General features: G+C 42.0%; 1 protein-coding gene across 1 annotated transcript in view; it reads right to left on the reverse strand.

Annotated features, from left to right (window-relative positions):
* The window catches only part of SGPP2 (sphingosine-1-phosphate phosphatase 2), a 105,147-nt gene that overhangs the window by 39,109 nt on the left and 39,061 nt on the right, over positions 1-26,977 (reverse strand). The window contains exon 4 of the mRNA XM_069466884.1: positions 22,655-22,813. Coding sequence (XP_069322985.1) covers positions 22,655-22,813 — 159 coding nt within the window. The remainder of the gene's footprint in view (positions 1-22,654; positions 22,814-26,977) is intronic.

A 26,977-nucleotide genomic window follows, 5' to 3' on the forward strand; every position in this document is an offset into this window, starting at 1 on the left:
ATTTTTCAAGCTCCGATCGGCTTCTGAAATTTTTGAATACAAACAGTAAAGGTACAAAGATCGGTAATTTAAGTCATAGATGCATGTATATGTTTAGGAAAATCATTTCAAAACATTTATGCCTCCTTTTAGGAGTATTAGGAAGTATTTAGGAGTATTTAGGAAGGATTTGGGTTAAATAATAACTATCATTTGTGCAACAACTTTTGAAAGTATACTTTCACAAACATTTATTTTAATGTTCACATCATCCTTATTTTACGGATGAGCAAATTGATGCATAGAGAAGGTATCTTGCCAACGATCATGCCACCAGTGTGAAGGAACTGGACTTGAATTTAGTTTTCTGATTCCAAGTACTATCATCTTTTCACCACACCACACCATCTAGCATCTAACAAACTTACTACTTACAGCCTCTAAGTCAAGCAAGAGCATACATAATACATGAGAACATACATCTATCCTTAAGGAACCCAAATTCTATTATCTTAATCCATTTGATCCATCTGGAGCTCAATAGAGGACACTGACTGCCCTTGGGGGCTGAGAGATTAAGATGTCACATCTGGTGAGAAAATTGCCAAGCGCTTATCCCTACCATCCCACCAACGAATGGAACTTAAGAATCATCCTGTGTCAAGAACCACCGGTACCACCAATTAAATTTACACTGTATGCTCTGGGGGTGCAGATAAGAAAATAAAACCCATGGAGACATATGAAATAGACATTATAATCACTGACATTATAACTCACACACTGTACAAAAAAACCTCTGATGGTCTGTAATTTACTTATACATTGATTCAAAGCAAGTATTACCAGGGACTTGCCATACTTGTTATCTCACAATGGGAACAGCACTTAGAACACTTGGGCCTCACATCTTCCTTGAAAGGAAGAAGAGTGTTGAAGGTAAGTGAACCAATATAAATAAATCCAGGCTCTTATCATTTAAAATAAAACAAGAATTCGCCATGCTCTTTTCCATCTCCTTATTTTAACTTTAATATGCTTGAAATGTTTAATAATCTATTTAATGAAATTTATAATTCATCATTATTTCATTATATAGCTTTTGCTGTAACAGAAGGACTTCCTGATCATCTCTCATTGTACTTAGCAACACAATGTTCTTGGTTTTCACCCTGTTTTGGTCTATTACTTGGTTATTCCTGAATGGGTTATCTAATCTGAATTAGAGATCTTTCTACCAGGATCATACAGTTTCAATATTTCCCTAGGTCTCCCAAAGCAGAATGTTCCATAGCAGGTGATTAGGGTAAAAAGACGTTCTAGGTCATGTCCTTAGAGTGGATACCTTTTCTTTAAATAGAAATAAACCAGTTACATATTATTAATACTTAACAACCAACTCAAAAATAAGACATAGAATACATCAAATTTTTATTTCCTCTCCTTTATATTTTTAAGAGGCAATACAACTCTCTAACTGAAGAATTGTCAAAAGACAGAACTGTGTCTGTCTGAGTTTACTCAGAGTAAACTTTCTCTCGGTAGTGGTACCATTTCCAATACAAACCATTTCCAATGTTAGCCTCCAAGATGAGCTACCGTTTCCCCCAGTGTCCTGGCTTTCGCAGCAACAAGCAAGAGCTTCTCAGCATGGTGCACAAATACTGAGCTCCTGCTGCCTTTATCTAAATCATCATTTATAAATACAGCAGCTTGGGAGCAATTTAGATATTTAAAATCAACATTGTGAGCAGCAACTTCTATATAGCCCACGATATAAAGCAAATACATGGTGAGTATCCCTAATCGGAAAATCCCAAATCCAGTATGCTCCAAAATCTGAAACTTTTTGAGCACTGACATGATGCTCAAAGGAAATGTTCATTGAGGCATTTCAAATTTTGGATTTTGGATTAGAGATGCTGAATGCAAATATTCTAAAATTTAAAAAAATCTGAAAACTGAAACACTTCTGGTCCCAAGCATTTCAGATAAGGGACGCTCAACCTGCATGAGATACACCTGGCAGTGATTCAAGGAAAACAAAATTCTCCACCTTCAAAGGAGCCTGCCTGCTTCAAACTATCCTAGAAAGTCATTCTAATTTTTCTCCATAGATGTAATAAAAAGTAGTTATGATTAAGTTAAATCTAAATTATAAACTTACATAATTTTCTCAAGACACTTTAATACATATATATCCTGATTCCTGGTGGTTTTAAAAAAATTAATTGAGCAAATCTCCCAATCCACCTAGGCCAATTTCCTTATTTCACATCTATTTTTAAAAAACCAATTGAATCACTTGTATTCTCTGAGCACACCTAACAAATGGGAAAACTTGTGAGACTGGCATAAGCAACACCTGCCCAGACCTTTCTTACAGCTCTAGTCAATTCTAATTGCACCCAGGTAAACTGTGTTTCACCATAAAGATTGAGAAAGCATGTGTTTCAAAAATGCTGGTCATAGGGCCAGGCGTGGTGACTCATGCCTGTAACCCTAGCACTCTGGGAGGCAGAGGTGAGAGAATCACTTGAGGTCAGGAGCTCGAGACCAGCAAAAGTGAGACCTCGTCTCTACTAAAAATGGAAAAAATTAGCCAGGCATGGTGGGGTGTGCCCATAGTCCCAGCTAATCGGGAGGCTGAGGCAGGAGGATCGCTTGAGCCCAAGAGTTTGAGGTTGCTGTGAGGTAGGCTCATACCATGGCACTCTAGCCTGGGTAACAGAGCGAGACTCTGTCTCCAAAAAAAAAAAAAAAAAATGCTGGTCAGAAAAACAAATATTTTTACCTGTGTCCATCTCACTTCCACTGTCGCCAAAAACCTAAACCCTAACAAAATAAAAACAACTCTGTAGACTAAGATATTTGGGTTTTTCTAATATGTCTTACAATTTGTGGGGGAAAATTTTAGTTGAAAAAGCACAGATATCATTAAAATGAGATCTGGGCTCATTATATCTTGAAATAGATCTAGCCTCAGAGAGTGTCTAGTTTTGAATTACCCTGAGACAAGAGAGCACATGAACACACTTCATTTGCCTGTCTTTCTATGGCAGTATTTTTGTTTTGTTTTAGGAAGAGTCTCTTCGTGTGATGAGCTGGGTGAGCCCTTGTGCCAACCTGATAGACCAAGAGCCTGACTGTAGGCTTCAGGTCATTAATATCAAACACCTAGTTTTTCAGGCAATTGTCCAATCTCCTTCCACATTTGGTCAGAGTTGGGTCATTTCATGTTGGCCTCCTGTGAAAAGACAGCTTTTGAGGTTTAAGAACCCCTCATGTTGTGAGCCGTGAGAGCTGGAGACACCGCAGTGCACCTGTCACAGGTTTACATTCTTAATAAAATTCGAAAAAGATCTGAGTGGTGGTCACTTGAAAGAAATAAAGATTTATTTCTGGAGTGATTACGACTCCAAGGAGTCAGGCGACAGCAACCTCATCCACCCAAGTGCTGAATTTTCAACCGAGTTGCAGTGGCTTGCCTTTCCCAAGAGCAGCTGGCTGTGCTGCCAGAAAGCAATTTGGGTTTATGGTGCAGGGTCACGAGATTCCTGCCATACCCCAGGGGGTCAAAGCCATGTCTAACAGTGAAGCAACGTCACAGAAGCACCTGTTCAAATGGGCCTTGTCTGAGAAAGCTCCAGGGTCACGGGCTTTCTGTTTGCCTGGATTTTGTTCCCTTCACGAATGCCCGAGTCTTCCCCCTCCTCTCACGTGGCAGGTAATTTAAACTGAGCCAAATGGTGAGGAGAACCGTGGATGATCCTCCCCAAACCTCAGGTGTAGGGTTTGTCTCTGGAAGCTGGCATTGCCGGCTGTGTCCGCTCACGCTAGAGCCGCTGCACGTGTGTGGGGGGAGCCCCGTTCCACGAGGGGTGCTTTGCTGTGCAGCTGGCCACGAGCAAACTAAATTACCAGCTAAGATGCTTCGAAGGAAATGAAGAGCTAAGGAAATGCAAAAGAATAAAAACTCAATATAAAGGCTAACGAAATTATGGGAGCTGTAATCACAGGATGTAGGGACGAAAATTCACTTAAGCCAAAGCAGACGATGCCAGTAATCAGTGAGGGCGCCCTGGATGTGTATCTGCTCAACTAATCGGGGGCACAGCCGAATGGACGCTTCCGTTTCTTTACGCAACACGCAGTTCCATTCTCAGCTTGACATTCACGGCTGTGCTGTCTGCACTGGGAAAAGGTGATTTCATACTCGTTTCAAACAACCCTCAACGTGATGGCCATGACCAGGGGTGGCTACCAACTGTGTGTGGCAGAATCACTCCAAAGTCCAGAGACCGGAGTACACTGTATCTCCCTGCACACCCTCCAAGCAGCTGTCTGTTACCAATACCTCACTCCTCACTGCTCCCCTCCCAGCTTCGGGTTATCACTTCTCCTCCTTCCAAACTGGACACAGAGACACCCAGATGGCAGCCAGGATCAATACTGCATTCCTCAGCTGCTGCCCTCCACGCTTCCAGCCCTGTCCCACCCTCCACCACTGTCACCACCAGCAGGGACCAGCCCTTCCCATCTCGCTCGTGAAAATGTCCTGGCCCCTAGTCTAAGATTTATCCTCTCTCCTAGGAAATTTCTAGACTTTGAGACAGTCCCTTCTGTACATGAGGGAGCACCCAAGCCCTGAAGTTCAGGTGGAGGCTCTCACACCTCAGGGAGGGACACCTCTCAGCCAGGATATCTGAAGGAACAGCTCTCTTGACCCTAAGGTGTGATTCTTCCTGCTGGTAACACCTTTCTGCCAACCAAAGGGCTCTGATACACTGCTAGTCAGGCCCATGGTAGAACTTAACATGGTAAGGTCTGGTGCAGGCACTGCCATCCTGGTTCTCCAGACTTTCTGCCAAGGGACTTGCTGGGGTAAACATAAGACATCAACTTGGACAGATCCAACCCAAACACGGTGACTCGCCACCTCCTTATATGGAAAAAAAGGTGCTAAGAGCTAAGATCACACCAACTTGGACACGTTGCCATAGACATTTAACCGTTCTCTAGCCCATCATCTTCGAACATTGTTTCTTTTCCATTTTGGCTGCAATGTTGTCGTTCCTTGAAAGACTGTCTTTCCCCCCCGAGTTCCCTCTCTCCTGCTTCCTCCTCTTTGGCAGAACCGCTCTACGATGAGGTTTCTCCCAGGCAGAGAGGAACAAGCTCTCCTCTCCTGGGGTGAGATGACTGTCCTCCCGGAGAGCCGGTCTTTGAGCAAGAAGGGACAAGAGTCCCTGAGTCCCCTGCCTGACGCCTGTTTGCCGCAGGGAGGAAAGAGGCTGACCAAGGCAGAGGGGAGAAAGCCATTGATTTTCCAGTTGGCCAGTGAGTGATTAACTCCACTCTGTTAGGAGGGGCTGTTGGTCACACCATCAGCACCTCCCAAATGAGACTGTAACCAGGGCTGTAACCTCCCCATGACCCTTTTTTAATGAGAAAGGCTTGACTGTCCGAGTCTGCCTTGGGGCAGACAGGCACATACATCCTGACTCTTCTCTCTGCAATCTCCACATCCACTCCGAGGCTGAGGTTCATGTGATGGCGACAATGCAAGTATTTTTACAGATCCCTGTTTGATGAAATGCCTTATCAGATTGGAATTGCAGCACATGTTTTATTTTAAAGATGGAAAGACCAATTCAAAGATGATGGCCTTACACTTTTTAAAATCTAGCTATCTTCTCAGAAGGCTGCATAGACTTCTGAGGAACACTGTTTCTGAATAAATATAGAAACCAGTGGAAAGGATGTTGATAAACTTCAAACATTCTAGACCTTCTGTAAACAATTTAAATGTGAGTTATAAGTAAATTATAAGGCAAGTCAGCCCTGGACCCACAGGCCACCTCCTCTGAAAGGCCTTCCCTGACCACCTTACTTAACACGGCATGATTCTCGCACTCTTTCTCCCCACAGCCTTTTATTTTTCATCCAACTCTACTCTGCCTGCACTCAGACTACATGTATGTATATTTATCAGCCCCATCCCCACCCTGAGTGGATGCTCTGCCTCGGTGCGGCCCAGGGTCTGGAACAGCATCTGGCAGGCACTCAAACATTGCTTGTTGAATGAACGATCAGTGCCTCTAGGGATTCAGGGATCTTTTCATAATGAATGGTAACAGCATCATGGTCTATAGAGTTGAGATCAACTCGCCCAACCTCTTCCTTTCACATATGAGAGGACCCAGGTGTAAATCAGTGAGGCAACAACCCGAGGTCTCAGGGCGAGGTGATGGCTGAGACGACAGCGAACCAGGTCTAAGGAAGAAAGGAGCCACAACCTTTGCAGTCGCAAAGGGACACCGAGAAGGGGTCCTGTGTGAGTACACCAGGAACGTGTGGCCTGTGGTCTCCTGGAAGCTTTCAGAAGAAAGGCCACCTCTGCCTCTGCTCAGGCACGTTAGCTTCGCTCATGCCTCCACAGGGTTCGCTGTCTCACTGCAGGACTTTCTCAGCCGGGGGCTCTCCCCGCCAGTTCCTCACGTGGCTGGCGCCTTCTCACACTCAAGCCTTAAGTCAAATGATACCAAATGCCCTTCCCTGCCCTCCTTCTCTAAAGCAGGTCTCTGCTTTCCCCTGATCGTGTTCTAAATGGTAGCCATACAGTCTTTAACTACTGTGTTGATCTACCTGTTACTGCTTTGCCTGCACGCGAACCCTCCAGCAGGATGGAGTCTGGTTCATTGCTCAGTCCTCACCACTTAGCACTTGCCATATGTTTGTTAAATGAAGGACTAAAAAATTTAAAGGTTGTTGCTCATCAATAACAGGGTAAGAAAGAGACCTGATGCTCTTTTTAAAAAAGCAAATAAAATCTTTCTGGTTCAAAGATTCCTCAGCAGTTCAGAAACATGTAGAATTATTACTTTCATACTGAAAACACCTTGATGAAACCTTAAGCAAATTTGTTTCCCACCTTTCCATCAGGGCTACCAGGGAACCATTCCAGATGGGAAAAATTCCATTTTAAAAAGACCTCTAGGCTGGGTGTGGTGGTTCACACCTGTAATCCCAGCACTTTAGGAGGCCAAGGTGGGAGGTTCACGAGAGCCCAGGAGTTCGAGGCTGCAGTGAGCTATGATCAAGCCACTACACTCCAGCCTGGGCAATAGAAAGAAACTCTGTCTCTAAAATAAAATAAAATTTAAAAAAAAAAAAAAAAAAGACCGCTACAGGTCTTTCTAGTGTATTTATTGCCCTGAACTGCAATTACCTCTTTTCATGTGTGTCTCCTTTACTCCTATAAGGGACATCTCTTAAATCATCTTTGTAGAAGCAGTCTTTCTTCATTTTTAGTTAACACTTATTTAGTGAATTCCTGACAGGCGCCAGGTTCAAGGAACAATAAGGAACCATCTGGCAGGGAGGGCAGACACAGGTGCCAAGGTAGCTTTTCTAGAGGCAACGCCTGCACTAAGACTTAGCCAGAGTCAAGGGGTAGCAGGCAGGCAGGGAGAGCATGCAGGGCAGGGCAGGGCAGGGCAGGGCAAAGCAGCATCAGCAAGCAGCACGCAGTAGAACACGTGTGTGTCCAACACACAGGGGTGGGGACTCGTCAGCAGTCCTATGACTCCAGAGACAGAATGGAAGGGGAATGGGCTAGAAGTGGAGATTCAGGCAGAAGCCCGACTGTGAAAGGCCTTATAGGTAATTTTAAGGTACTCGGACATTAAAATGTTTGAAAAGTTCCTATTTGCACTTGAGATAGATCACTCAAAATGCTGTGGGGAGGAAGGACTTAAGGTTATATTAATAACAAAAACTGGAGTTGGCCAAGAACAGCACTTTGGGAGCTTAAGGTTAGGAATTCCAGACCCGCCTGGGTAACACAGAGACCCCTTCTCTACAGAAAGAATTTTTAAAAATTAGCCAGGAGCGGCGGCATCTGTAGCCCTTGGAGGTTGAGGCAGAAGAACCCTTGAGCCCAGGGGCTGGAAGCTGCAGTGAGCTATGATCATGCTACTGTATTCTAGGCTGCAAACAGAGTAAGACCCTGTCTCTGGAGGGGAAAAAAAAAAAAAAAATAGCTGAAAGGAAGACTGATTAGAATGTCATTTTGATACAGTGTTCTAAAATAAGCAAAGACTTTATAACAGGAAAATGTGCAAAATAAAGATGCAGGCTGAAACTGCCAGAATGTTTCCAGGAATGTTTGGAATATAAAATTACCAGTGTCCAATAGAGGATAAATCTTTATTAAATAAATGCACAAATCCTGGCTCCCTAGAAAACTAGACTCTGCTCACTATAAAAAACGTCCCAATCTGAGAAGTGAAGACCTCATGGACAGGAACTGTTTTAAGTTGGTTGTGCTTATGGTGCAGCTTTTGTTTCACCTCGCCCTGTGTAGAGAGAAACCATTCAGATGTTCTGGTTTAAAAACCCTGCCGTTTTGGATCTACTGAGCTCACAAAGAAGAGTAAACAAGTCCCTCATTTATATCTACACATACAACTATATCTACCTCTCCCCATATGTATATATTTCTGTATACCTATGTAAAATTCCACATCCTTAATGTATGATTAGGTCTGTACTATTTAATCATTTTATGTATATGTCATGGAATTAACTGGTAGATAAAGCAGAACACGTATTTGATGCAGTGAATCAATAGCCTGGGTGTCCTAACATAATTAAAAGTGATTTTCCATACATTAAGTGATATAGCACTCCTTAAAACCACTCTATGGCTTGTAAACTATTTATTCATTAGAAACATTAAATAAGTTAATAAAATAGGCTAATAATGCTAAATAATAAAATTGTGGACACAACTGAGGAGGAGGTACTAGATAGCAAATTCTCAGTGAATCTTATTAATGCAGTAGACGGCAGCTCTAAAACAGAAAGAAAATAAATACTTAATATTTGGTTGTGGAAGGTGCTTTTGTAGTTACATTTGAATATAACTATAGCTGCTGCTTGTGAATTTGGAGCTATATAAATAAAGTTATGGTAGTTCAAGATAAGTAGCTTAAAAACACCAAAAAGAAAGTTAGGAAACTACTTTGTGTTTGAGCAGCAATGTAGAGATCTCTACCTAGTTTCTGCATCTAGTATGCTAAATACTAGCCTAAAGGAAGTGACTCCTCTTTGTTATTTATATATTGTTTTGCTTAGAGAAATGCAAATGCTGCCATATAAAAGACTGTGGGTTTGTAAGGGGAGTAAACACAAAGTAAATTTGACCACAAAGTAATTTTTGAAAGTGAGAACTTTACCAGTGTTGGGTATAGAATAAATCTTTATTAGATGAATAAATGCACAAACCCTGATTCCCTAGAGAGGCAGACCCTGCTCACTACTTTAGAAAACATCTCAATCTGAGAGGTGAAGACTGCTTTATATCTGTGTTTCATATCTCCCTGTGTTGGGAGGGATCTTAGCAGGCACTCAGAGCTACTCTAGGGTTGAATTCTCCGTGCTTCCTTATCATCTTTGTCAGGTAAGAAACAAATCTGGATTTAGGAAAGGAAATAAGATATTCGAAAGGATTCTTGCAAGAAACCGGTGGAAGGAGTATTACAATATAAAAACCATGAGATCTTCTAATGTCTCAAAGGTTAGGCAGAATAGGGCTTTTCTATCACATAGGGGAGAATGAACAAGGCTAGCAACAACTGGGTGAGGGGAAGTGGGATGAAGGGTAGAGGTAGGTGGGTTAGGTCAGGAGACCAGGACACATTCACCTGAAGGTCAGCCTGTTCTCAGAAGGGGCTGTAGCTGGGGTAGGGAGTTGGGGGAGGTGGGTGGGTGGGAGGAAGGTCAAAGTTCAGGGGTGTGCAGATGGAGAGAACCTTAACTAAAGTTTGGTCAAGTCGACATAGCAGGTATTTTACCCAGATTGGCCAGTGGGGAGAGAGTTCAGCTAACCATTTATGAGATAACACATGGGAATTTGGAGGGTCTGTGTCTGGCCTTGTCGTAGGTAAATAGGGGGTGGGGGGCACCTGTGACTCTTAGCTAAGCCACATGGAGAAGGGTAGTTCCTTTAAGCAAATCCTTTCCTGGAACACACAAAAGGGTGGGAGAATTATTTTCACGGTTTCTGAAAACCATGAAAAGAGCACGGAGAACTCAGGTAAAAATTCAACAAGGTCACCTTTCTTCCTCCTTTATTTTTAAGACAAGACCTTGAGCACTTCATGTAATCAGTTCTTCCTTTGCAGGAGAAAGTGTGGATATAAAAGGGGCTTTGGTGCAAGTAGCTTAAAATAAGCTCTGACATTAGCAAAGTCCTTCAGGCTCTCACCATCAGCAACTCTTGGGTTAAGTGAAAACAGAAGAAAAGCCTCCAGGAACTGAGAGGCCCCAACCTGGTGAAGCTAGTCCTTCCAGCACAGAGAAAAGCTCAAACTTTCCTTTAAAATTTAAAGAAAAACCTCTTTTCAAAAAACTAAAAAAGAAATAAAGAAGTAAAGCCTTTAGCGAACGTTTATATGTCTTTAAATCCTGCCCTGATTCGCCCAGTATATCTTGCAGGGACTAGTTCTGTAGTTGTTTCGGGTGGGTAACTTACGTTCTCGGATAGCTCCCCTTAGAGAAACCCCACGATTTCAGATGGCTGGTGACTGCAGGTCCCCGGTGACAGCTGCCTAAACACACATGCAGGGCTGACTCGACTTCTTTGGCATGTTGCTTGTGTGTGCACATTTATTAAGTGAAGGCACATGTCTAGCCACGGGCAGCTGTGGGCTGGCAGGCGACCTGAGAGACCACAGCTGCCACCTCTCAGCCTTTCCCCTACGAGTCGGCCTTGCTGCCCATTTCCCCTCAGTGAACATTCCCTCAATATCGACTACATACGGTCCAGCCTTTTGGGTCTTTTCCAAAACTCTTCATTTCCTCCTGGTCAAAAGATAACCAATTTAAAGATTTTTTTTTCTTTTTTTTTTTTTTTTTTGGTGAAAAGAAGTTTATTTTAATGTCTGCATACAGACGGGCTGAGTCCAAGATGGCATCAGCCTAATTTAAAGATCTTTACTTTTTTTATTTGTATTTTTGTAGGGATGGGGTCTTGCTCTTGCTAAGGCTGGTCTCGAACTCCTGAGCTCAAGTGATCCTCCCACCTTGGCCCCCCAGAATGCTAGGATTACAGGTGTGAGCCGTCTCACCCCGGCCTAAAGATCTTAATTGGCTTTTGATTCTAGAATCAAGTGACACTTCATTCCCTAAAATGGAATGAGTGTTCCCATGAGCTGAGCAGAGAAAACTGGTTTCACAGACAGGGAAGGGCTGAAGAAAGCAGAAACAAAGAACAAAAAGCTACTCTCTTACAGAACAATAGAAACATAACTGATTGGCTGACATCAGGTTACTTTCTTGTAAGGATTAACACAGAGGGGACTTCATTATCATTCGGACTGAAACTGGCCTGTTTAGCAATTTGGCCATCAGCTCTCATTCTCCTGATTTCTTGGAAGATCAGATAAACAGCTTCGGTTTGGTGATGGAACTTCAGCATGAGTGACTCTGCTTTGGTTTGGTCTGTTGGGCCTAATGGAGGAGATCAGTCCAAACCATTGACTGCCTGTACATTTTATTTAATGCTCCAAAGAGATCAATGACAGACTCATGGTTCTTATATTCTTCTTCCCTATTTACGTGCTCTGGACATATTTTTAGACACAGAAATGCTGTAGTACTGTGTATGCTTATGCCCAGCCATTTTCTCAGTAGGGGTGAAGAGCTGGAGTGAGACAATTATTACTCAAGTACAATCACATCACCTTAAGGGGCAAGCACATCATCTTCTTTTACACGTTTTTCAGACTAGGTGGTAGTGCATCCAGAAATAGTTTAGGGACAAGGTGCTGGTATAGATAACTAATGAATCATGCTCATGGTTACAAGACCCCTAAACCAAGAACTACAAGTGGGGACCCAGGCTTGATGTATCTGCAAGAATACAAGACTCAGAGGACGTTTTATGAGATGGCTCTCGCCTGTAATCCTAGCACTTTTGGGAGGCTGAGGCAGGAGAATGCTTGAACCCAGGAATTCGAGGCTGCAGTGATCACACCACTGCACTCCAGCCTGGGCAACAGACCAAGACTCTATGTTGATTAATAAAAAAAAAAAAAAAAAAAAAAAAAAAGATTGCTATGCTTGCCTTCTCACCTGTATCAACCTCTAGTGTTTAAATGCACATAATCTCAGAAATTGGGGTTGCAAAGTCTGATAAATGTCCAAATGACCCCGAAAGAGTATGTATCATTGCTTGGGTTTTGATTTGGGTGCCAGTTTGTGTTAACTTTTAGAATGATTTCAATTGCAAAACCTCTGTTCCATTTACCAAGCATATTTTCTGAACCAGGGTCCATCCCATGCATGGCTTTTTATATTTTAATCTTAAAGGTGACACCCTAAAAAGGATCTAAGTGGTTTCATATCTCTCATATAGAATTTTCTTAAGATATTTTTCTCATGAACATAGAAACTTACTCAAAATTATCATCCATAAGAAAGCTAGATAATAGATTAGCACACCCTTAAACACATCCTTTTAGGTAGCTGAAATGTTTTAAACAAAGACAGGCATCTGGTTTTTTGCAACCCAGGCCTTGACAGTTTTAATGATTTAATCCTTTCAGTGTTGAAGACACACCCTTCTGATTGCCCTCCAGGACAAATAATCAAACATTCTTTGTAGATTAGACGACTTTTTTTAAAAAAAGCATAAAACCTAGTCTTTAACATACATTCTAAAAGCTTTCTATAGTACAAATTCAGGTTTAAATTTCTGAACCCAGCCTCCAAAATGGCAGAGGCCTAGAATAACATTTAGCTTGTTTGAACACTTACCCAACTGAATGAGCCCCTGGTCTTTCTTTTATTCTTTTTAAAATGAATTCTGATTAAACAGCCAAGATATAATCCTTGTTGGCTGCAGAAAAAATGGAGACTTTTAGTTCATCACCCTGTGTCTATTCTTTCTAGCTAAGTATTTTTTTTCCAATTATTCAGACAAACATCGAAAATTGCTCAACCTCTGTTTCACACAGCACATGTGTAGGAAGCCCTCACAGGCTGACTGGGACGGGCTCTATCCTGCTGGTGGCATGACCCAGGTGTGCAATAGATGGTAGAGTTCGTCTGAAATGCAGGGTTTAATGCTCTCCTTTGCCTGGAGCTTCTATTATGGCCTATTAAAAGAAATCAGCTCTCTTATTTTGCTTGTTTAGCCTTTGTTTGTTTACCAGTATTAGTTTGAAAGGAAGCAAGCTTAATGCTGCTCATAACTTGCTAATTTACAAGTTAGAGGTTGTGTTTTTTTTTAAACCTTCAGAATGTCATTCCCCAACCCCCAGAGTCAAATTGCTATGTGTTCGAAAAGCATTTTCAAATTGAAGAAAACATTTTTTCCCTTCTGATTTCAGTGCCTGTGAATGCCAGAAGAAATTTAATTTTAAAAGGAACAAAAACATAACATCTTTTTCTAGTTAAATCTGAGCATATGTAATGCAAACAATGAAATTACATGTGTGCGTGCACACACACACACACACACACACACACGCACTCTAAATGATGCTGCCAGCAAGGCCTGTGTGCTTGATGTTCCCCACACCTTTGTGTCTGGACCCTCACTGAATTCCACTGCCCTTCAGCTTGCATTTGCAAGGCCTCGTGATTCCTAGTGACTTGGATTCAGGGTAGGTTCACCTGCTATCTCCCTAAGGACACTTTTCATAGAGGATCACTGACTATTGCTCCCTCTCTCTGTCACAGGAGACCACAAGAAAACTGGTAGGAGCCAACCCAGCCAGGTATATGGAGAACACCCGGAAGAAATTTTATAGGGGCAGATGCACTGTTGAAGCCAGAGCATATGATTAAACAGACTGGATATCCTATCACCACCCCTATTTTTATTATCATAAAACTGTTTAAATGGGAGGGGACCTGTGGTCATTTTGTTCAACTTCACATTTTACAGATGGTCAAACCGAGGCCTGGAAAGAAACCACTGTGAACTGACAGAGCACTGAACTGATGAAAGCCCCTCCTTTCCCGGCACAGGGAACGCTTCCCAATCCCCAAACGCTCCAGGAGAGTGGGGAGGAATTTCAGGCTGCTCATCACGCCCACTGGACTGGACAGGCGCGGGGCACAGGGAAGATGAAGGCACCCAGGGGCAGTAAGCCTGGGAAGTAGGAGGCACACAGACAAGAAAAATGCCCAGACCCCTGAGGTCAAATCCCTACCTCCTAATAGGGACAAAGGGCCACTCTGTTCCTCACTCCTTCTTTTCCACTTGGCTGCTTTGCAAAATAGGATAAGGAAGTGGAGCATGGCCCAGGAATGACAAACCCACAGGATTAGCAGGCAGCCCTCTGCAGGCTTCCAGCTTGGAAATTAAAGTACCAAAGCCCTCGTCCACCTTACTAGGTCTCTGTGATGCTCTGGCCTTTGAGTAAGTGTAAAAAATTTGGGACACAGTGTCCAACAAAAGTGGGGTGGAACACTCACAGGGACCACAGCACAGAGGGTTGACAAGAGAATGTCTGGAGAATATGTGACATATGGCTGCTGTACATACAGGCACTTGCAAATGAGACTGTGATGTTAGAGCCTTTCCAACCACATAGGCAAAACACATTTCTGAATAATTGGATTGGGGAAAAAATTAAAGTTTAGCCATTGGAGGCAACACGGTGCAGTGGAAAGGATGGGGTTTAGAGATAGAATAGGGAATGTTAACACCTGGTTCTATTTTATATTTACTGCTTGTGTCCCCTTGGGCAAGTCACTCAATCTCTTTGGGCTTTGGTGTTCTCATCTGTGAAATGAGGTTCTTCCATGTAAAGTATTTGGCGTGTAGTGGAGATGCAGGAAAGAGCAGCTTGGAGGACTATATCCATTCAAGAATGCAGCTTGGCAAATGGAATTGATTTGGTTTTAAAAAAGAGAAAAAGAGAATTAAGATTTTATTTGAAAATCTTATCTGAAAGCCCCTCCCCGATTCCCCAGGTCTATTGATTAGTTCATTCTCTTTCCTTTTATTTTACAAATGAATGGGAGAGAATCTGGAACCAAATCTAGTCCAGAATGGAGCCTTTGTCAAGACTCTAAGGGACCGATTTGCCTGCAGGCAATGGGGGAGAAAGCAGGTTTAACCCTGAAGACACACACTGCATTCCTTACCCTCTGCCATATCAGGATGCTCCTTGGTTTGGGGTCTAGATATGAGTTGGCAAAGGCTATTTGTTTTTTTTTTTTTTTTGATAAGACATTCACAGCTAGAATAAAACCAAAAAGAGGAGAGAAGGACTAACTCTATAACCACACTGTATATAAAGTGTGGTTAGTTCTTTGGATCATTTCAGCAGATTCAACCTAATTTCATCCTCAAAGATATCCTGCCTCCAAGACCCTGGAGTTTCATACAATCTAATACCTAGCTAAGCTTTAAAGCAATCACCCATCCACGCGATGAACTAAATAAGCATTAGAAGAGATACTTGCAGTTGAGGGGGTGATGGACTCTATCTGAGAGAGCTGGGATTCTGTTCAATAAACAGCATTGCAGCCTTAGGGGGTGTAGGGCAGGGACAGTGGGAAGGAGGGAGAGACTTACGGAAGGCTGTGGGCACATTTTCCAGTCATCAACATTTAGGGGGAAAAAAAAAAAACAGGTAATGATGGTGATATAGAGAGATCCGAATTTATTTGTTCACCGTGAGTCTAGTTTTAAGGATTTTTTTAAACTTACATCAAAACCAAAAGTTTTCCTTATTGTGTTTCAAAACCAAACCAAAGCAGTTTGTCTAAACCGCCCCCCAGAGACATCTACTTAATATTTAACCAAGGCTAAATTACAGATTCTACTTCAGAGGGACTGGGCAGAATCTCTGACGCCTAATTCTATTTCATTCAATGCAAGTTAGTGAGGGTGACAATCTGGCCATTGTTGAATACTTTTAAAGACTCATTAATCTCAAGCAAGAACCAACTTAACAAGCAGGGCAACCTTTTGAAGTGAACGGTGGTAGTGGTTTAAACAGAGGATTAAGAGATAATCACATTTAAAGTCATCTTTCAGCACTAAAATTGACCCCAGTCTAGTGAATTACAGGGATGGGGAAAGGGAGGTGACGGACATCCCAGCCAGGTGACGGACTCCCTTGTGACGCAGCCAGATGGCAGCCTGCCCACATCCAAAAAGACACTCCTCTATTTTGACATATTATTACAAAGTTCACCTCTTAATCAATTTATGTGACTGTTATAAAATAATACCCTGTACTCCACAAAAGTTAAGACACTATCTACATAGTAGGCCCAATTTAAAGGCAAATTTTTGGTCTGTCTTTTACTGTATGTATCGGCTAACCAGCTGCTAATAATGAGAACGTGAGAGATGTGGAAAACCATCATTTGAGATTGGAGCTCTCTAACATAAGTTAATTTGTCTTAGGAGAATAGGAACAGAAGAGCCTGCCAAAAGGAATCTGCTACAGTGATGGCTTCCCTGTCACCAAGCTTTGGGTCTATAAAGAAATGGAATTTATATTTGCCAAGCAATTAAGCATTTTCCTTTAAAGGATTCCTTCAGTCATGTTGAATACAAAAGGGCAGGCAAACTAACAGTTATTTAGCAGTGGATTTGATATGCATTTCAAATGCACTGTCTCATATTGAGGGGATTCAGAAAACCAAAACAAAATAAGCCACATTAGCATTCAATATGCAAAAGAGATGAAATACCTTATAGTCTATATATTTTTTTAAATGTTATTCTGCCCAGCTTCTGTTTTTTTCTTTTCCTCCACACTGTGGATGGACCTCTTTTAAGTGTCACACAGCAAACATATAATGAAGACTCATGACCATATCACAAGCTTCTTCTAGCTGGGTCCTCTCATTTTAGAGCCAGGGAAACTGCAGGCCAGAATCAAGAAGTGCCTTGAACAAGGCTTCCCTGCTAGGATTACAGTCTAGGTCTCTTGATGTTCCAGAACCTGGCCCATGGCTCTGGGGCCCCAATTAATTGTCCATCCACACCCCTAACACAGCTGTTTGGACCAAGTCCAGCCAATCTATGGACTGGATGTCGATGGATGGAATAGTGCAACCGGGCTACCTAATGAGCTGCATCGGGCTGTCTTAGAAATCTGAACTAAAAGACATTTGAGAAAATTACCAGCCAACAAGACAGCTGAATTGTAGCAGGCAAACCACGCAGTAGCTTCAGTTCCTGTGATGTTCTGGTGCTCGGACTCCTGATAACCTTGCAACAAATCCCCCCTTTGCTGAGTTAGTTTAAGTGAGTCTCTGTTTCTGGAAACTAAAAAACACTAACTATGTGACATTAACCCGGTGATCCTTTCATGGCATTACAGGACCATAAGCCTCTGACCAAACCTCAAAGCTGCTGTTGTAGGTAGAAGCAACCACTCCTCTTCCCCCCACAGATACTTCTTGTTTCCTATCAGGGACATAATTAAAAGCCACGAATTGTTAGGAGACAGATTAACCCTGCCTAGAAACTCTCAGGACCAGGGCCTTTGACATAATCAGAAAACCTCTAATGAATCATTTGTCTGTGATAAAGACTCACTTAAAAATAACCACACATATGTTAGAATGGAGGGGGAAATATCTTTTGATGTATAAATTTTTTTAGTTTTTTAATTTTTTTTTGTTTTCAAATAGAAAAAAAAAAAAGGCAAGGAAAAACTCAAACACAAATTTTAACTTTACTGGAGTTCAGGAAGCATGAACCAGGTTTTCTAAGGATTGGTCACCTTTGAGTAAGCTATTTGATGGCCAGGGAAACTACACGCTAGAAATATCAAGAACATGAAGACAGGAGTCCCAAATTCAATTGCCTTAAAAGGACCAGGGAGGTCACAAAGGGTAAGACGATAGGGAGTGGTTAGGTCTGTGCCTAAACTAAAGAAACGCTCAGTACAAAAGCATTCGAATTCTATTTTAGATGAGATTGAGAAGGGGCACTTTTAGGGTGGTATGGCCGTAGACACAAATTCCATGTTAAAGGATTTTCCTTAGTTCACTACTGATGATATTATAAAGTTATATACTATTTTTCAAAGTCTAGACTTTCTAAAAATCTAACATATAGGCACATGGCCTCTGATACAGGGAAAATTCTTTATCTTTCTGGGTTAACAACTGGTAGAAATAAAAAAAACTTAAAGCTCCTTTTAAAAACATACTCAAAAGTCAGAATGGCAATTTGCAAGAATACAAATGGTTAAAAATATGAACTGAAATACCATTTTTTTCATTCGTTAAATTAGCAACGATTTAAAAATGAAAACGCACAAAGGTTAGGAAGAGAAGTCAGAATGATACCAAGCAATATTTCTAAGAAAATAATTTAGTAATGTGTATCACTAGCCTCAACAATTCTATCAATCCTACGTGTCAGGAAAAGGTTTGCTCTCTTAGGAATATGCCTATAATTTCTTAGCGGATAATGTAATCTCATTTCATTTCGGTTCCTCAAGACAAAGTTCAAAGACTAATTTGTGGCTCACCTTTGAACCAGCTAACTACATTTAACTTTAGTCTGGGCTTTAGTCCCCTAATTTTGATTTTTATCTACTTATTTTCCACCTCTTTTTCTTTTCTTTTCTTTTTTTAACATCTCATCATTAATGCCATGAAATATCTGAAAAGCAGCAGAATATAAATAAGTAAAACATCATAAGAACAGAGAAAATGAGGCTTGCAGCCCTGAAGAATCAGTTGTGGCATCAGTATTTGCATTGCTATTTTACAAAATGGGGAATAACTTTATTTAGCAAAAAGTGAGTGAGACTTTGCTTCATGTTACAAAGCTGAACACCATCTAGTTTCAGTGAAATTGCCTCTAACCTTTTTTTCCCCAAGATACAGCAAGATAACTTTAAAGCTTTTATTTTTTTGATAGGGCTGTCACCATGCCAAAGTGAAAGTCAGAAGATAAGATAATCACTCCACGGGAAAGTGGCTCATCCTGTAAAACACCATCCACACTATCTCTCGATGAGCATTCTAATCAGATAACCATTCATTGGCTCGTCTGTCCTAATGTCTGAGATTCTTTTGAGCCCAAAAATATAGGTTAAAACCTTGATACAGGACAGAAAAGAGAAATAATGACTTGATGGATGTCCTTCAGCTAATTGAACAAAAGCTTATCTAAATTTTCTGGGATGAAATACCTTTGGCTTGCCAAGAAAGGTGGAGTCTACTTAAGTAGAATATAGGGTTAATAAATGCCATCAGGGCAAAGCTGAAACACAACCGAAACAAATATGCAATAGAAGAGAACTTTGGGCAAGTCATTTTAATGCTTAAAGCCCCAGTTTTAATATCTTAAAAAGAAAAATTGACAGTGGATCTCTTCATGCCACTTGGCTGTGTTCTTAATGACAGCTCTCTCTGGCAAAGGAGACCCAACGGGCAGCATCAAATTCACTTGCTGCTTCATCCAGTGTGTTCTGAGCAAGTTATTTAGCTTTTCTATATTTTAGGTTCATGATCTATTAAATGGGCTGGTAATATTAACGATTATGTCACAGGATTGCTGGCGGGACTAAAGAGGTAGGTATGTAAAGCAATATTCCAGTGCATGGCATGGATACTAAATTCGCAACACATGATATGACTTATTAATGTCTGAAGTGTCACTATCTCAATCTATAAAATGATACTAACCCATTGTTATGAAGCTCAAATGAGCTAATGGACAGAGACGCCAATAAAAGCAAAAAAAGATGTACAACAGAGAGGAGGAATAATCATGATTGTGGAGAGAGAGCAGTTAATATAACCATGAATTCTGCTAAGCTACTTCAGACAATGTGAATCACTGCTAACATAATAAATGATTTTTAAAAGCAATAAAACTTGTTGGCTCTTCATCTAGTAACAACTGTTGGATTGATATAAAATTTGACAAGAGGTTTGGCACTCCTGAACGCAGCTGCTTTTCAGTGAATTTTGGGTGAGATAAGATGTTCAGCTCTGCCCCTTATGTAATTAACATTTCTTGATCTCCACTCCTTGAACAGGTAGTCACTCATTTAGGGGTCCCCCTTAGAGAAAAAGGCTGCCTCGGCAGGAAGCTGATTGCCCTGGCTGGCCCCGGTAGGAGAACTACGCCCTGCTCCACCCCACTTCCCCTCTCAAGCCCCAACCCCACCAGGAATTTCCTGACCTTTTACCCACCTTCAGCACTGGAGCCAAACCAAACAGCTCTCATTATTGTTTCTGCAGCCCAGCAGAGAGCAGCCCCCGTCCCAACACACACACACACACACACACACACACACACAAGCACATGCATGAACACACAAGAGCACTCCTACACCTCCCTCGCCCTCTCCCTTCCCAGGAATGGCTTCCACTCTCTCCTCCAAGAACTCGTAGGAAGGTGCATACCACCTTACCCCTCCCACGCTGCCCTTGCAGATACAGCTGCCCACCCACAGTTAACTATGGAACTCTGAGCATGGATGCCTTGTGGACCAGGCCGTGTACCCATTTAAAAAAACAAAACAAAACAGGCAACAGGCCACCAAACCTCACGACAAACTGCAGCAAACTGCAGACTCATCCGTTACTCTTTCCTTTCTCAGGCAAAGATTTTATTTGCACACTCTGACAAAAAGCAGGCACGTTGAGCACTTTGAAATGAGGAGTCCAAAGTATAAAATACAACAATGACAATCACAATCCCCTACCCACAGCCTCCTATCAAGTCTAAAGGTCTTCCCAGCTCCTCAGGAAAAGTCTTCCACCCTCACTGGGGGAAATCACTGTCCTTGAGCTGAACAGACATATTATAAGATATTCTTGGGTTATTAAATGTACTTCACATCATCTGCCCCACTCAACACCATTAAGGCTTTGGCATTTTAAAAATATATATGTCTCTTAGAAAATAAATGACAGAGGGACAGAAACTCAAGCACCATGGGCCTTTCATGGATTTTCAAATCTTAAGAATAGAAAGAAACCTTCCGCTCCCTCCCTTCTGCCCCACCGACTGCCCCAAGGACACAGACGCTGGCCTCAGAAAGGGAGGGGGACAATGGGACCAACATTCCCTTTCTGATCTGCAAGATGCCTATGCTTTTGCAGATTCTAGGTTTCAGAAGAGAGCTACAGGGAGACAAGTATGGGAAATAAAAAAATGGCTGGTAGTTTTAGAGAAAAAAGGATAAAAGAGTCAGAAGGAATTTGGCGTCAAATAATCCTAACCATAAGCTTCAGCAGTCCTTTAGACTAGAGGCTTCAAACCCAGCCCATATATTTGGACTTCAAGGAGTCTTTGTTCAGCTGGCATATGATGTTTTTAAAATGTAAACCTACATTTAAAAACTGGGAGATTTCACATGAAAAACAGGGAGATCTGGCAACTCTGGGCCCATTTTTCTCATGGCAGTCACAGGCACAGCCATGGGCAGCTGCTCCCTTGCACCTCCAGGCGGCCACTCTGAGAATGATTTGCACAGATACCCCCTCCCCACCCAGGACGTCACTGTTTTACTTCTCTCCCCTGCCCCTGAGGACATTCGAGTTTATTGCTTCCAAATAAGTCTGCTCTAACTTGTTCTACAAATGAGAAAAATAAAACCCAGTGTCCGGGTCACTTAAAAATCACACAGCTTCACTTTTATACCCAGCCAAGCACTTCTGAACCTCTAGTGCAGAATTCGAGTCAGGGAAATGGTCTTGTCCCTGAAGCACCCCCCTGCCAGCTAAACAATCTTTGATTTTAGAACTGATTGATCTTCAAGACTCCTTCGCTGTCATGGACTAGTCATTACATGTGATCACACTCCAATAGCGACTTGTAGAGTCCTCCTACTATGCCAGGCCCTGAGCTCTGTGCACATTCTAGATATCTTCTTGGCGGTTCTGGGGATGCACATTATTGACAACATTTCACAAATGAGGCAGGTAGGGCTCTGGAAAGGAGTACACAGATATGGCTGAATCGCACTTGAACGTAGGCCTATCTGATACAAACCTGTATGTGTGCAGTATGCCTTTCTGCCTTGCAAATATCCACCATCTCCCCCAATTAAACAACAACAACAACAACAACAACAACCAGAACTCATTTGGCCCTGAACAAAGTTAAATGATATGATCAACAGCAAAAGAGGCAAAAGGGACTCCACCTGTCTACCCAGGATTGTCATCAGGTATTTGTGTATTTGCAGCTGCCCCCACTCATTAGAAGTTTACTTATGGAAGGTTCTTTGCCTTGCATTTTAGTCTCTTCAACGTACATAGAGTAGTTGCTTAATACTGCTTGGAATTATTACTCAACAGCTTCTGGTTTTCGTTTCTGATCAAGTTTTACTAAAATGGGCCCCTTGGGAGGATGCATTTTATACTCCTTTATGGGTTTTTAGAAAGGCCCTTTCTTCTCTGTTCATCACTTCTTTCCTCTCCTAGTTTGGTTTACCCATGGGAAGGTATGCAAAGCACAAGAAATTATAGGTTTTGTTTAGGCTTTACAAACAAGTTGTGTTCGCATCTTTTTAATTTTTCCAAAGTAAATCAGACACCAAATCCAACTCTAAGTGGTTAAAAAAACAAAGAACATATGCACCAAGGACTTGAATACCAAAGCAGGTAGTTGCCTTAGAAATAGTAGTAGTTAAAAAGTAATAACTACACTTACCACCCAAATGATGATCAGCCTTCTGGATAGAAAAGGATCAATGTTCCAGTGAGTGAATGGGAGAAATGTTATGTAGAACACTTCTTGACCCAAAGTGGCTGAGAATCTGAATAAGTAATAGTAGAAATAATTCTTCACAATGTACTTCTGTACATAAGCCTAAAAGACAAAAGTTTGAAGATTCTGTGAGTTCAGTCAACATGTCACTATGGAGCAAGTTTTAAAAACTGTCCATCTAAAACTCATAGGTCTTCATTGCCAAGGCAGTTCCTCCTTTCCCATCTTTTTTTTTTTTTGAGACAGGATCTCACCAGGGCTTAAGTGCAGTGGCATCATCATAGCTCACTGCAGCCTCAAACTCCTGGGCTCCAGCAATCCTCTTGTCTCAGCCTCCTGAGTAGCTGGGACTATAGGTTTGTGCCACCACGCCCAGCTAATTTTTCTATTTTTCACAGAGATGGGGTCTCCGTATGTTGCTCAGGCTGGTCTCTCAAACTTCTGGCCTTAAGCAGTCCTCCCGCCTCAGCCTCCCAAAGTGCTAGGATTACAGGTGTGTGCCACTATGCCTGGCCTAAAAAGTAGAATTTTAATGCTAAAGTAGTCATAAACTTTACAAAAATAAAATCAAAGTAAAATGCCAACACTCCAAATGGGGAAGAAAAGAGGCAGTACTGTTACAGGGCAATTTGGTCAAAACTCGGTTAGTCTGGATTTCTGTTTCATTCTAAACAAAGTCTGAGGTTTTCGAATCCTGGGGGATTTCAGAGAACAAGTTATATGTGCTTATTCTGTAAATATTGATTTGCACCTATGACATCCAGCACCTGTGCTGGCTGCTAGCATCTGCCGCAGAGCCAGGCGTGATGCTCTGTGTAAGGAGTTCTTATTCTGGGTGGAGAGAGAGGGCACCAAGGAGTATGGTTTGGGGAATAAATTTTTAAAGGGACCAGTATGATGTCTGAGGCCTTAAAAAAGGCTTAGAGTACTTTTATACTTGAGGAATAAAAAGAGATGACCTTGGAAACTGCAAGGATATAATTGTACTTGACACTGTTGGCTGCCTGCCAAGCATGCATTCTTCTCTTTTTCCTCCCTAAGAGGTTCCAAATTTTATTCCAGCATCTCTACCTCCCCTACAGAGCCCTGTGACTCGGGGGAAGTCAACACTTTCCTCCGCTCCAGTAGTGAATCTGGATTCATCTAAAGGAGTCCTGGTAAGGACAAGAATTCAGCCCCAAGCCATGCAGGGCACAGACTACCTTCGAGACAGTTGCCGATCACAGACAGAGCACATGTTGTGAGCTAAAAAGGGGTCTCTCATCAGAGATAAACTTGACTTCTAAATGAATTCAAATGGGAGAGAATGGCAATAGATCCATCCTAAGTAGGAAAAACACAATAATGCACAAAATGAATTAGATAAGGAAGTATATAGTTTCTCCTCTCTGCTGAGATGTTATGGCTGGATCTGCCAAAGACGGTCAAGGGACTGTGACACATAAATAAGTGACAAATGCCTCTCTCTAGAGCAGAACCAAGAGCTACCTGATGTCAGAACTGATCTCTGCAGGTTCTGTTTTATAAATAGACATCCAACAGGCCTGACCTTGAGGCAAACGCTAGGAAGAGTTCCTCCTTACATAAAGGTCAGTTATTTCAACCCACCAGCTGCCAGGTACACCTGGTAATCTGTCCTGCTTTGGAGCTTTACAAGGAGATATTTTGCCAAACTTTAGCAAGGGCCAAATCCCTCCCTGGTGTCATTTCATGGTACCCAAGTGTTATATGACATTATAAATACTCAGTGACAATCATTTCCCCGACTCTAGAGATTTACCTGAGCTCAAGTTCCATATCTTAATCCTAGCAAACAACTGAAAAGAGCATCAAGGATGACAGCAAACTGCTTCAGTGCTAATATTTCTAACTAATATCTTTAGACATTTTTTTACAATCTCTCAGAAATTCTCTTTCTTGGGGGAGAGCTAAATATTCTCTAAATCTTCTTAGGAACAGAAGAACCAAAGGTGAAATTTAAAATATGAACATCTATAGAGGACAACCAAAGGATTCCTTAGATAACTTCTCTGTATACCTGATTACATAGCTTGAGAGCCAATATTTACCTCCAAATTCCTGGAGATTAGATACAACTTAAATAAAGCAGTAAGTTCTTGTCTCTTCAGAACAAGAATCTGAGTTTCCCTTGCAGGAAATCTCACTGTGTATCACTTCAATCTATATTTGTATTAGCAAGAATTTCAGTTCTGGTGCATGAGTTAGTCCCATTGGGAATAATTAGAGAAAGAAGAAATGGGTTAGAAATAGAAGTGGTAGGTAAAGTGGAAGGGCAGAGAGCAGAAAGGCAAAATCTGAGAGAAAGGAAACCAAGTCCTAGAAATCTACTTCTGCATTTCCAACTGGCCACGCACAAGGGGCTTATGGCCCAGGTTTTGGGGCAGCATCTCTAGGGCACCCACTGAGGAGGCAGGGGTTAGCAAGTAATCTTTCAGACAAAAGTCAGGGAAGCATTGAACTTCTAGGTGGGTGAAGAGCCACTCATAGATATGAAACGCTTAGTATGCATATCACCTGTCACACAGCCAGATGATGAAGTGTCTGGTAAACAAGGGATGATACAATGAAAATTACCCAGGTATCCATTATTACTAACAGCAAAACGTCATTGATATTCTCATTAGTGTATCTTATGTATTAATACTTTCCTGAAAGTTAAAAAAATTTTTTTTCATGGGGTCCCTTGTGATCTCAGTCCCCCAATCCCACCTTCCTTTTTCGGCCATGAGTTTTCAAGCGCACATGTTCCTACAATGGAGTTTTCAATAATTTAACCTTTCAGCTGCAGACGAGCTGCTCTACTCTGCCGAGATCAGAGTATTCTGTGTTCTCTGCAAGGCTGCTTTCAATGTATAGACAAATGAGGAAAGAAAGGGAGGTACGCAGATTGGCTGCATGGTGGAAGAGAAGGAACACTGAGAAAGTGTGACTTCTCCACTCAGCTCTGCCCCAAACACCTGAACGGTGTTTTGTTTTCCAAGCACACACTGAGGAGTCCTATCTGCAAAGGAAATAAACCCAGATCAGAGCCACTGGACATAATAAGGGCTGATTCAGATGGCAGAGGAGCAAATGCCCAGCAGACTTGGCAGCTGGCCCAGCTTTTGAGCTTGGAAAGGAGAAATACAAGAAATAGCTTTTAGTCAAAACAATGTGTGACCTTGGGGAAGTCAATTTGCCTTTCTGAACCTCAACGGCCGCAACAGCAAAGAATACAGAGTATGGAGCAGGATTAGTTCAGTTGCTTTTTATGGTACAAAATTTTTTTTTCAGTGAGGGAAAGGCCCATTAAATAAAGTGTTACCCCAGGGCTTACCATATGAAATAAGATTAAAAGTCTGTAAAGTCTGTACTGATTGGTTGAAAGTGAAGAAGGACCCAGTGAACCACTATCTCAACACCCCCTCCCCAAGTCCCTCTCTGGAACACCCCACAGAGCAGGAGCAGTTCAGTGACCAGTTTGAAAACCACTGACCTTAACACCTCTTCCAGACCCCAGATATCACTCTCCTGTAATTAACTTCTGGCCTTGAGTACACAGGCTACACATATTCCAAGCTGGAGTTCTTTAAAGGATTTGATAAACCATAGACCAATGTCATTGACAAGGTCATATTTCTTGTCTCCATTTTTTCCAGATTAGAGCTGTAAATGTAAGTTTTCTTCCAAAGGACAAGCCCGAGATACTCCACTATCTCCACAAAGCCTTCCACAAAGCCAGAAGGCGTTCACATCCGGAGGATGGTAATCTGCAACTCGAAGCGATCTACTTTAATTAGAAGCAGTAGAAAGAGCTCATTCTCTGGGGCTGAGAGAGATCAAATCTATACAGGGTACAACTCAGTCTTATTTAAAAATGATGTTAAGATCCAAAAGCTCTTTTACAGAGCACACCGAGCAGCAGCGTTCCCTTCACAGAGGCCTCACATTGGAAGTTTTATAGACTGACGTGAGAAGGAAGCAAATGCATGCAGAGTGCGCTCAACAGGAGAGCGGGGGAGCGAGAGGGCCACAGACCCTGCATCTCAGACAGAACGCAGGCTACCTGCACTTACTATCTGCACAATTTTACATAGATTATCTGATCTCCCTGAGCTTCAATTCCTCATTTGCAAACGGGAATAATAATGGTACATACCACATAGAGACATTGGTGGTTTAAATGAGAGAGTGTTGATGGTATGTGCAAGGTACTCACATTAGAGCCGGCAAAGAGATTTCTCAGCAAGTCTTAGCTTTTGGCTC

The sequence above is a fragment of the Eulemur rufifrons genome, chromosome 1, assembly GCF_041146395.1.
Source record: "Eulemur rufifrons isolate Redbay chromosome 1, OSU_ERuf_1, whole genome shotgun sequence".
In the NCBI taxonomy this organism is placed as follows: domain Eukaryota; kingdom Metazoa; phylum Chordata; class Mammalia; order Primates; family Lemuridae; genus Eulemur; species Eulemur rufifrons.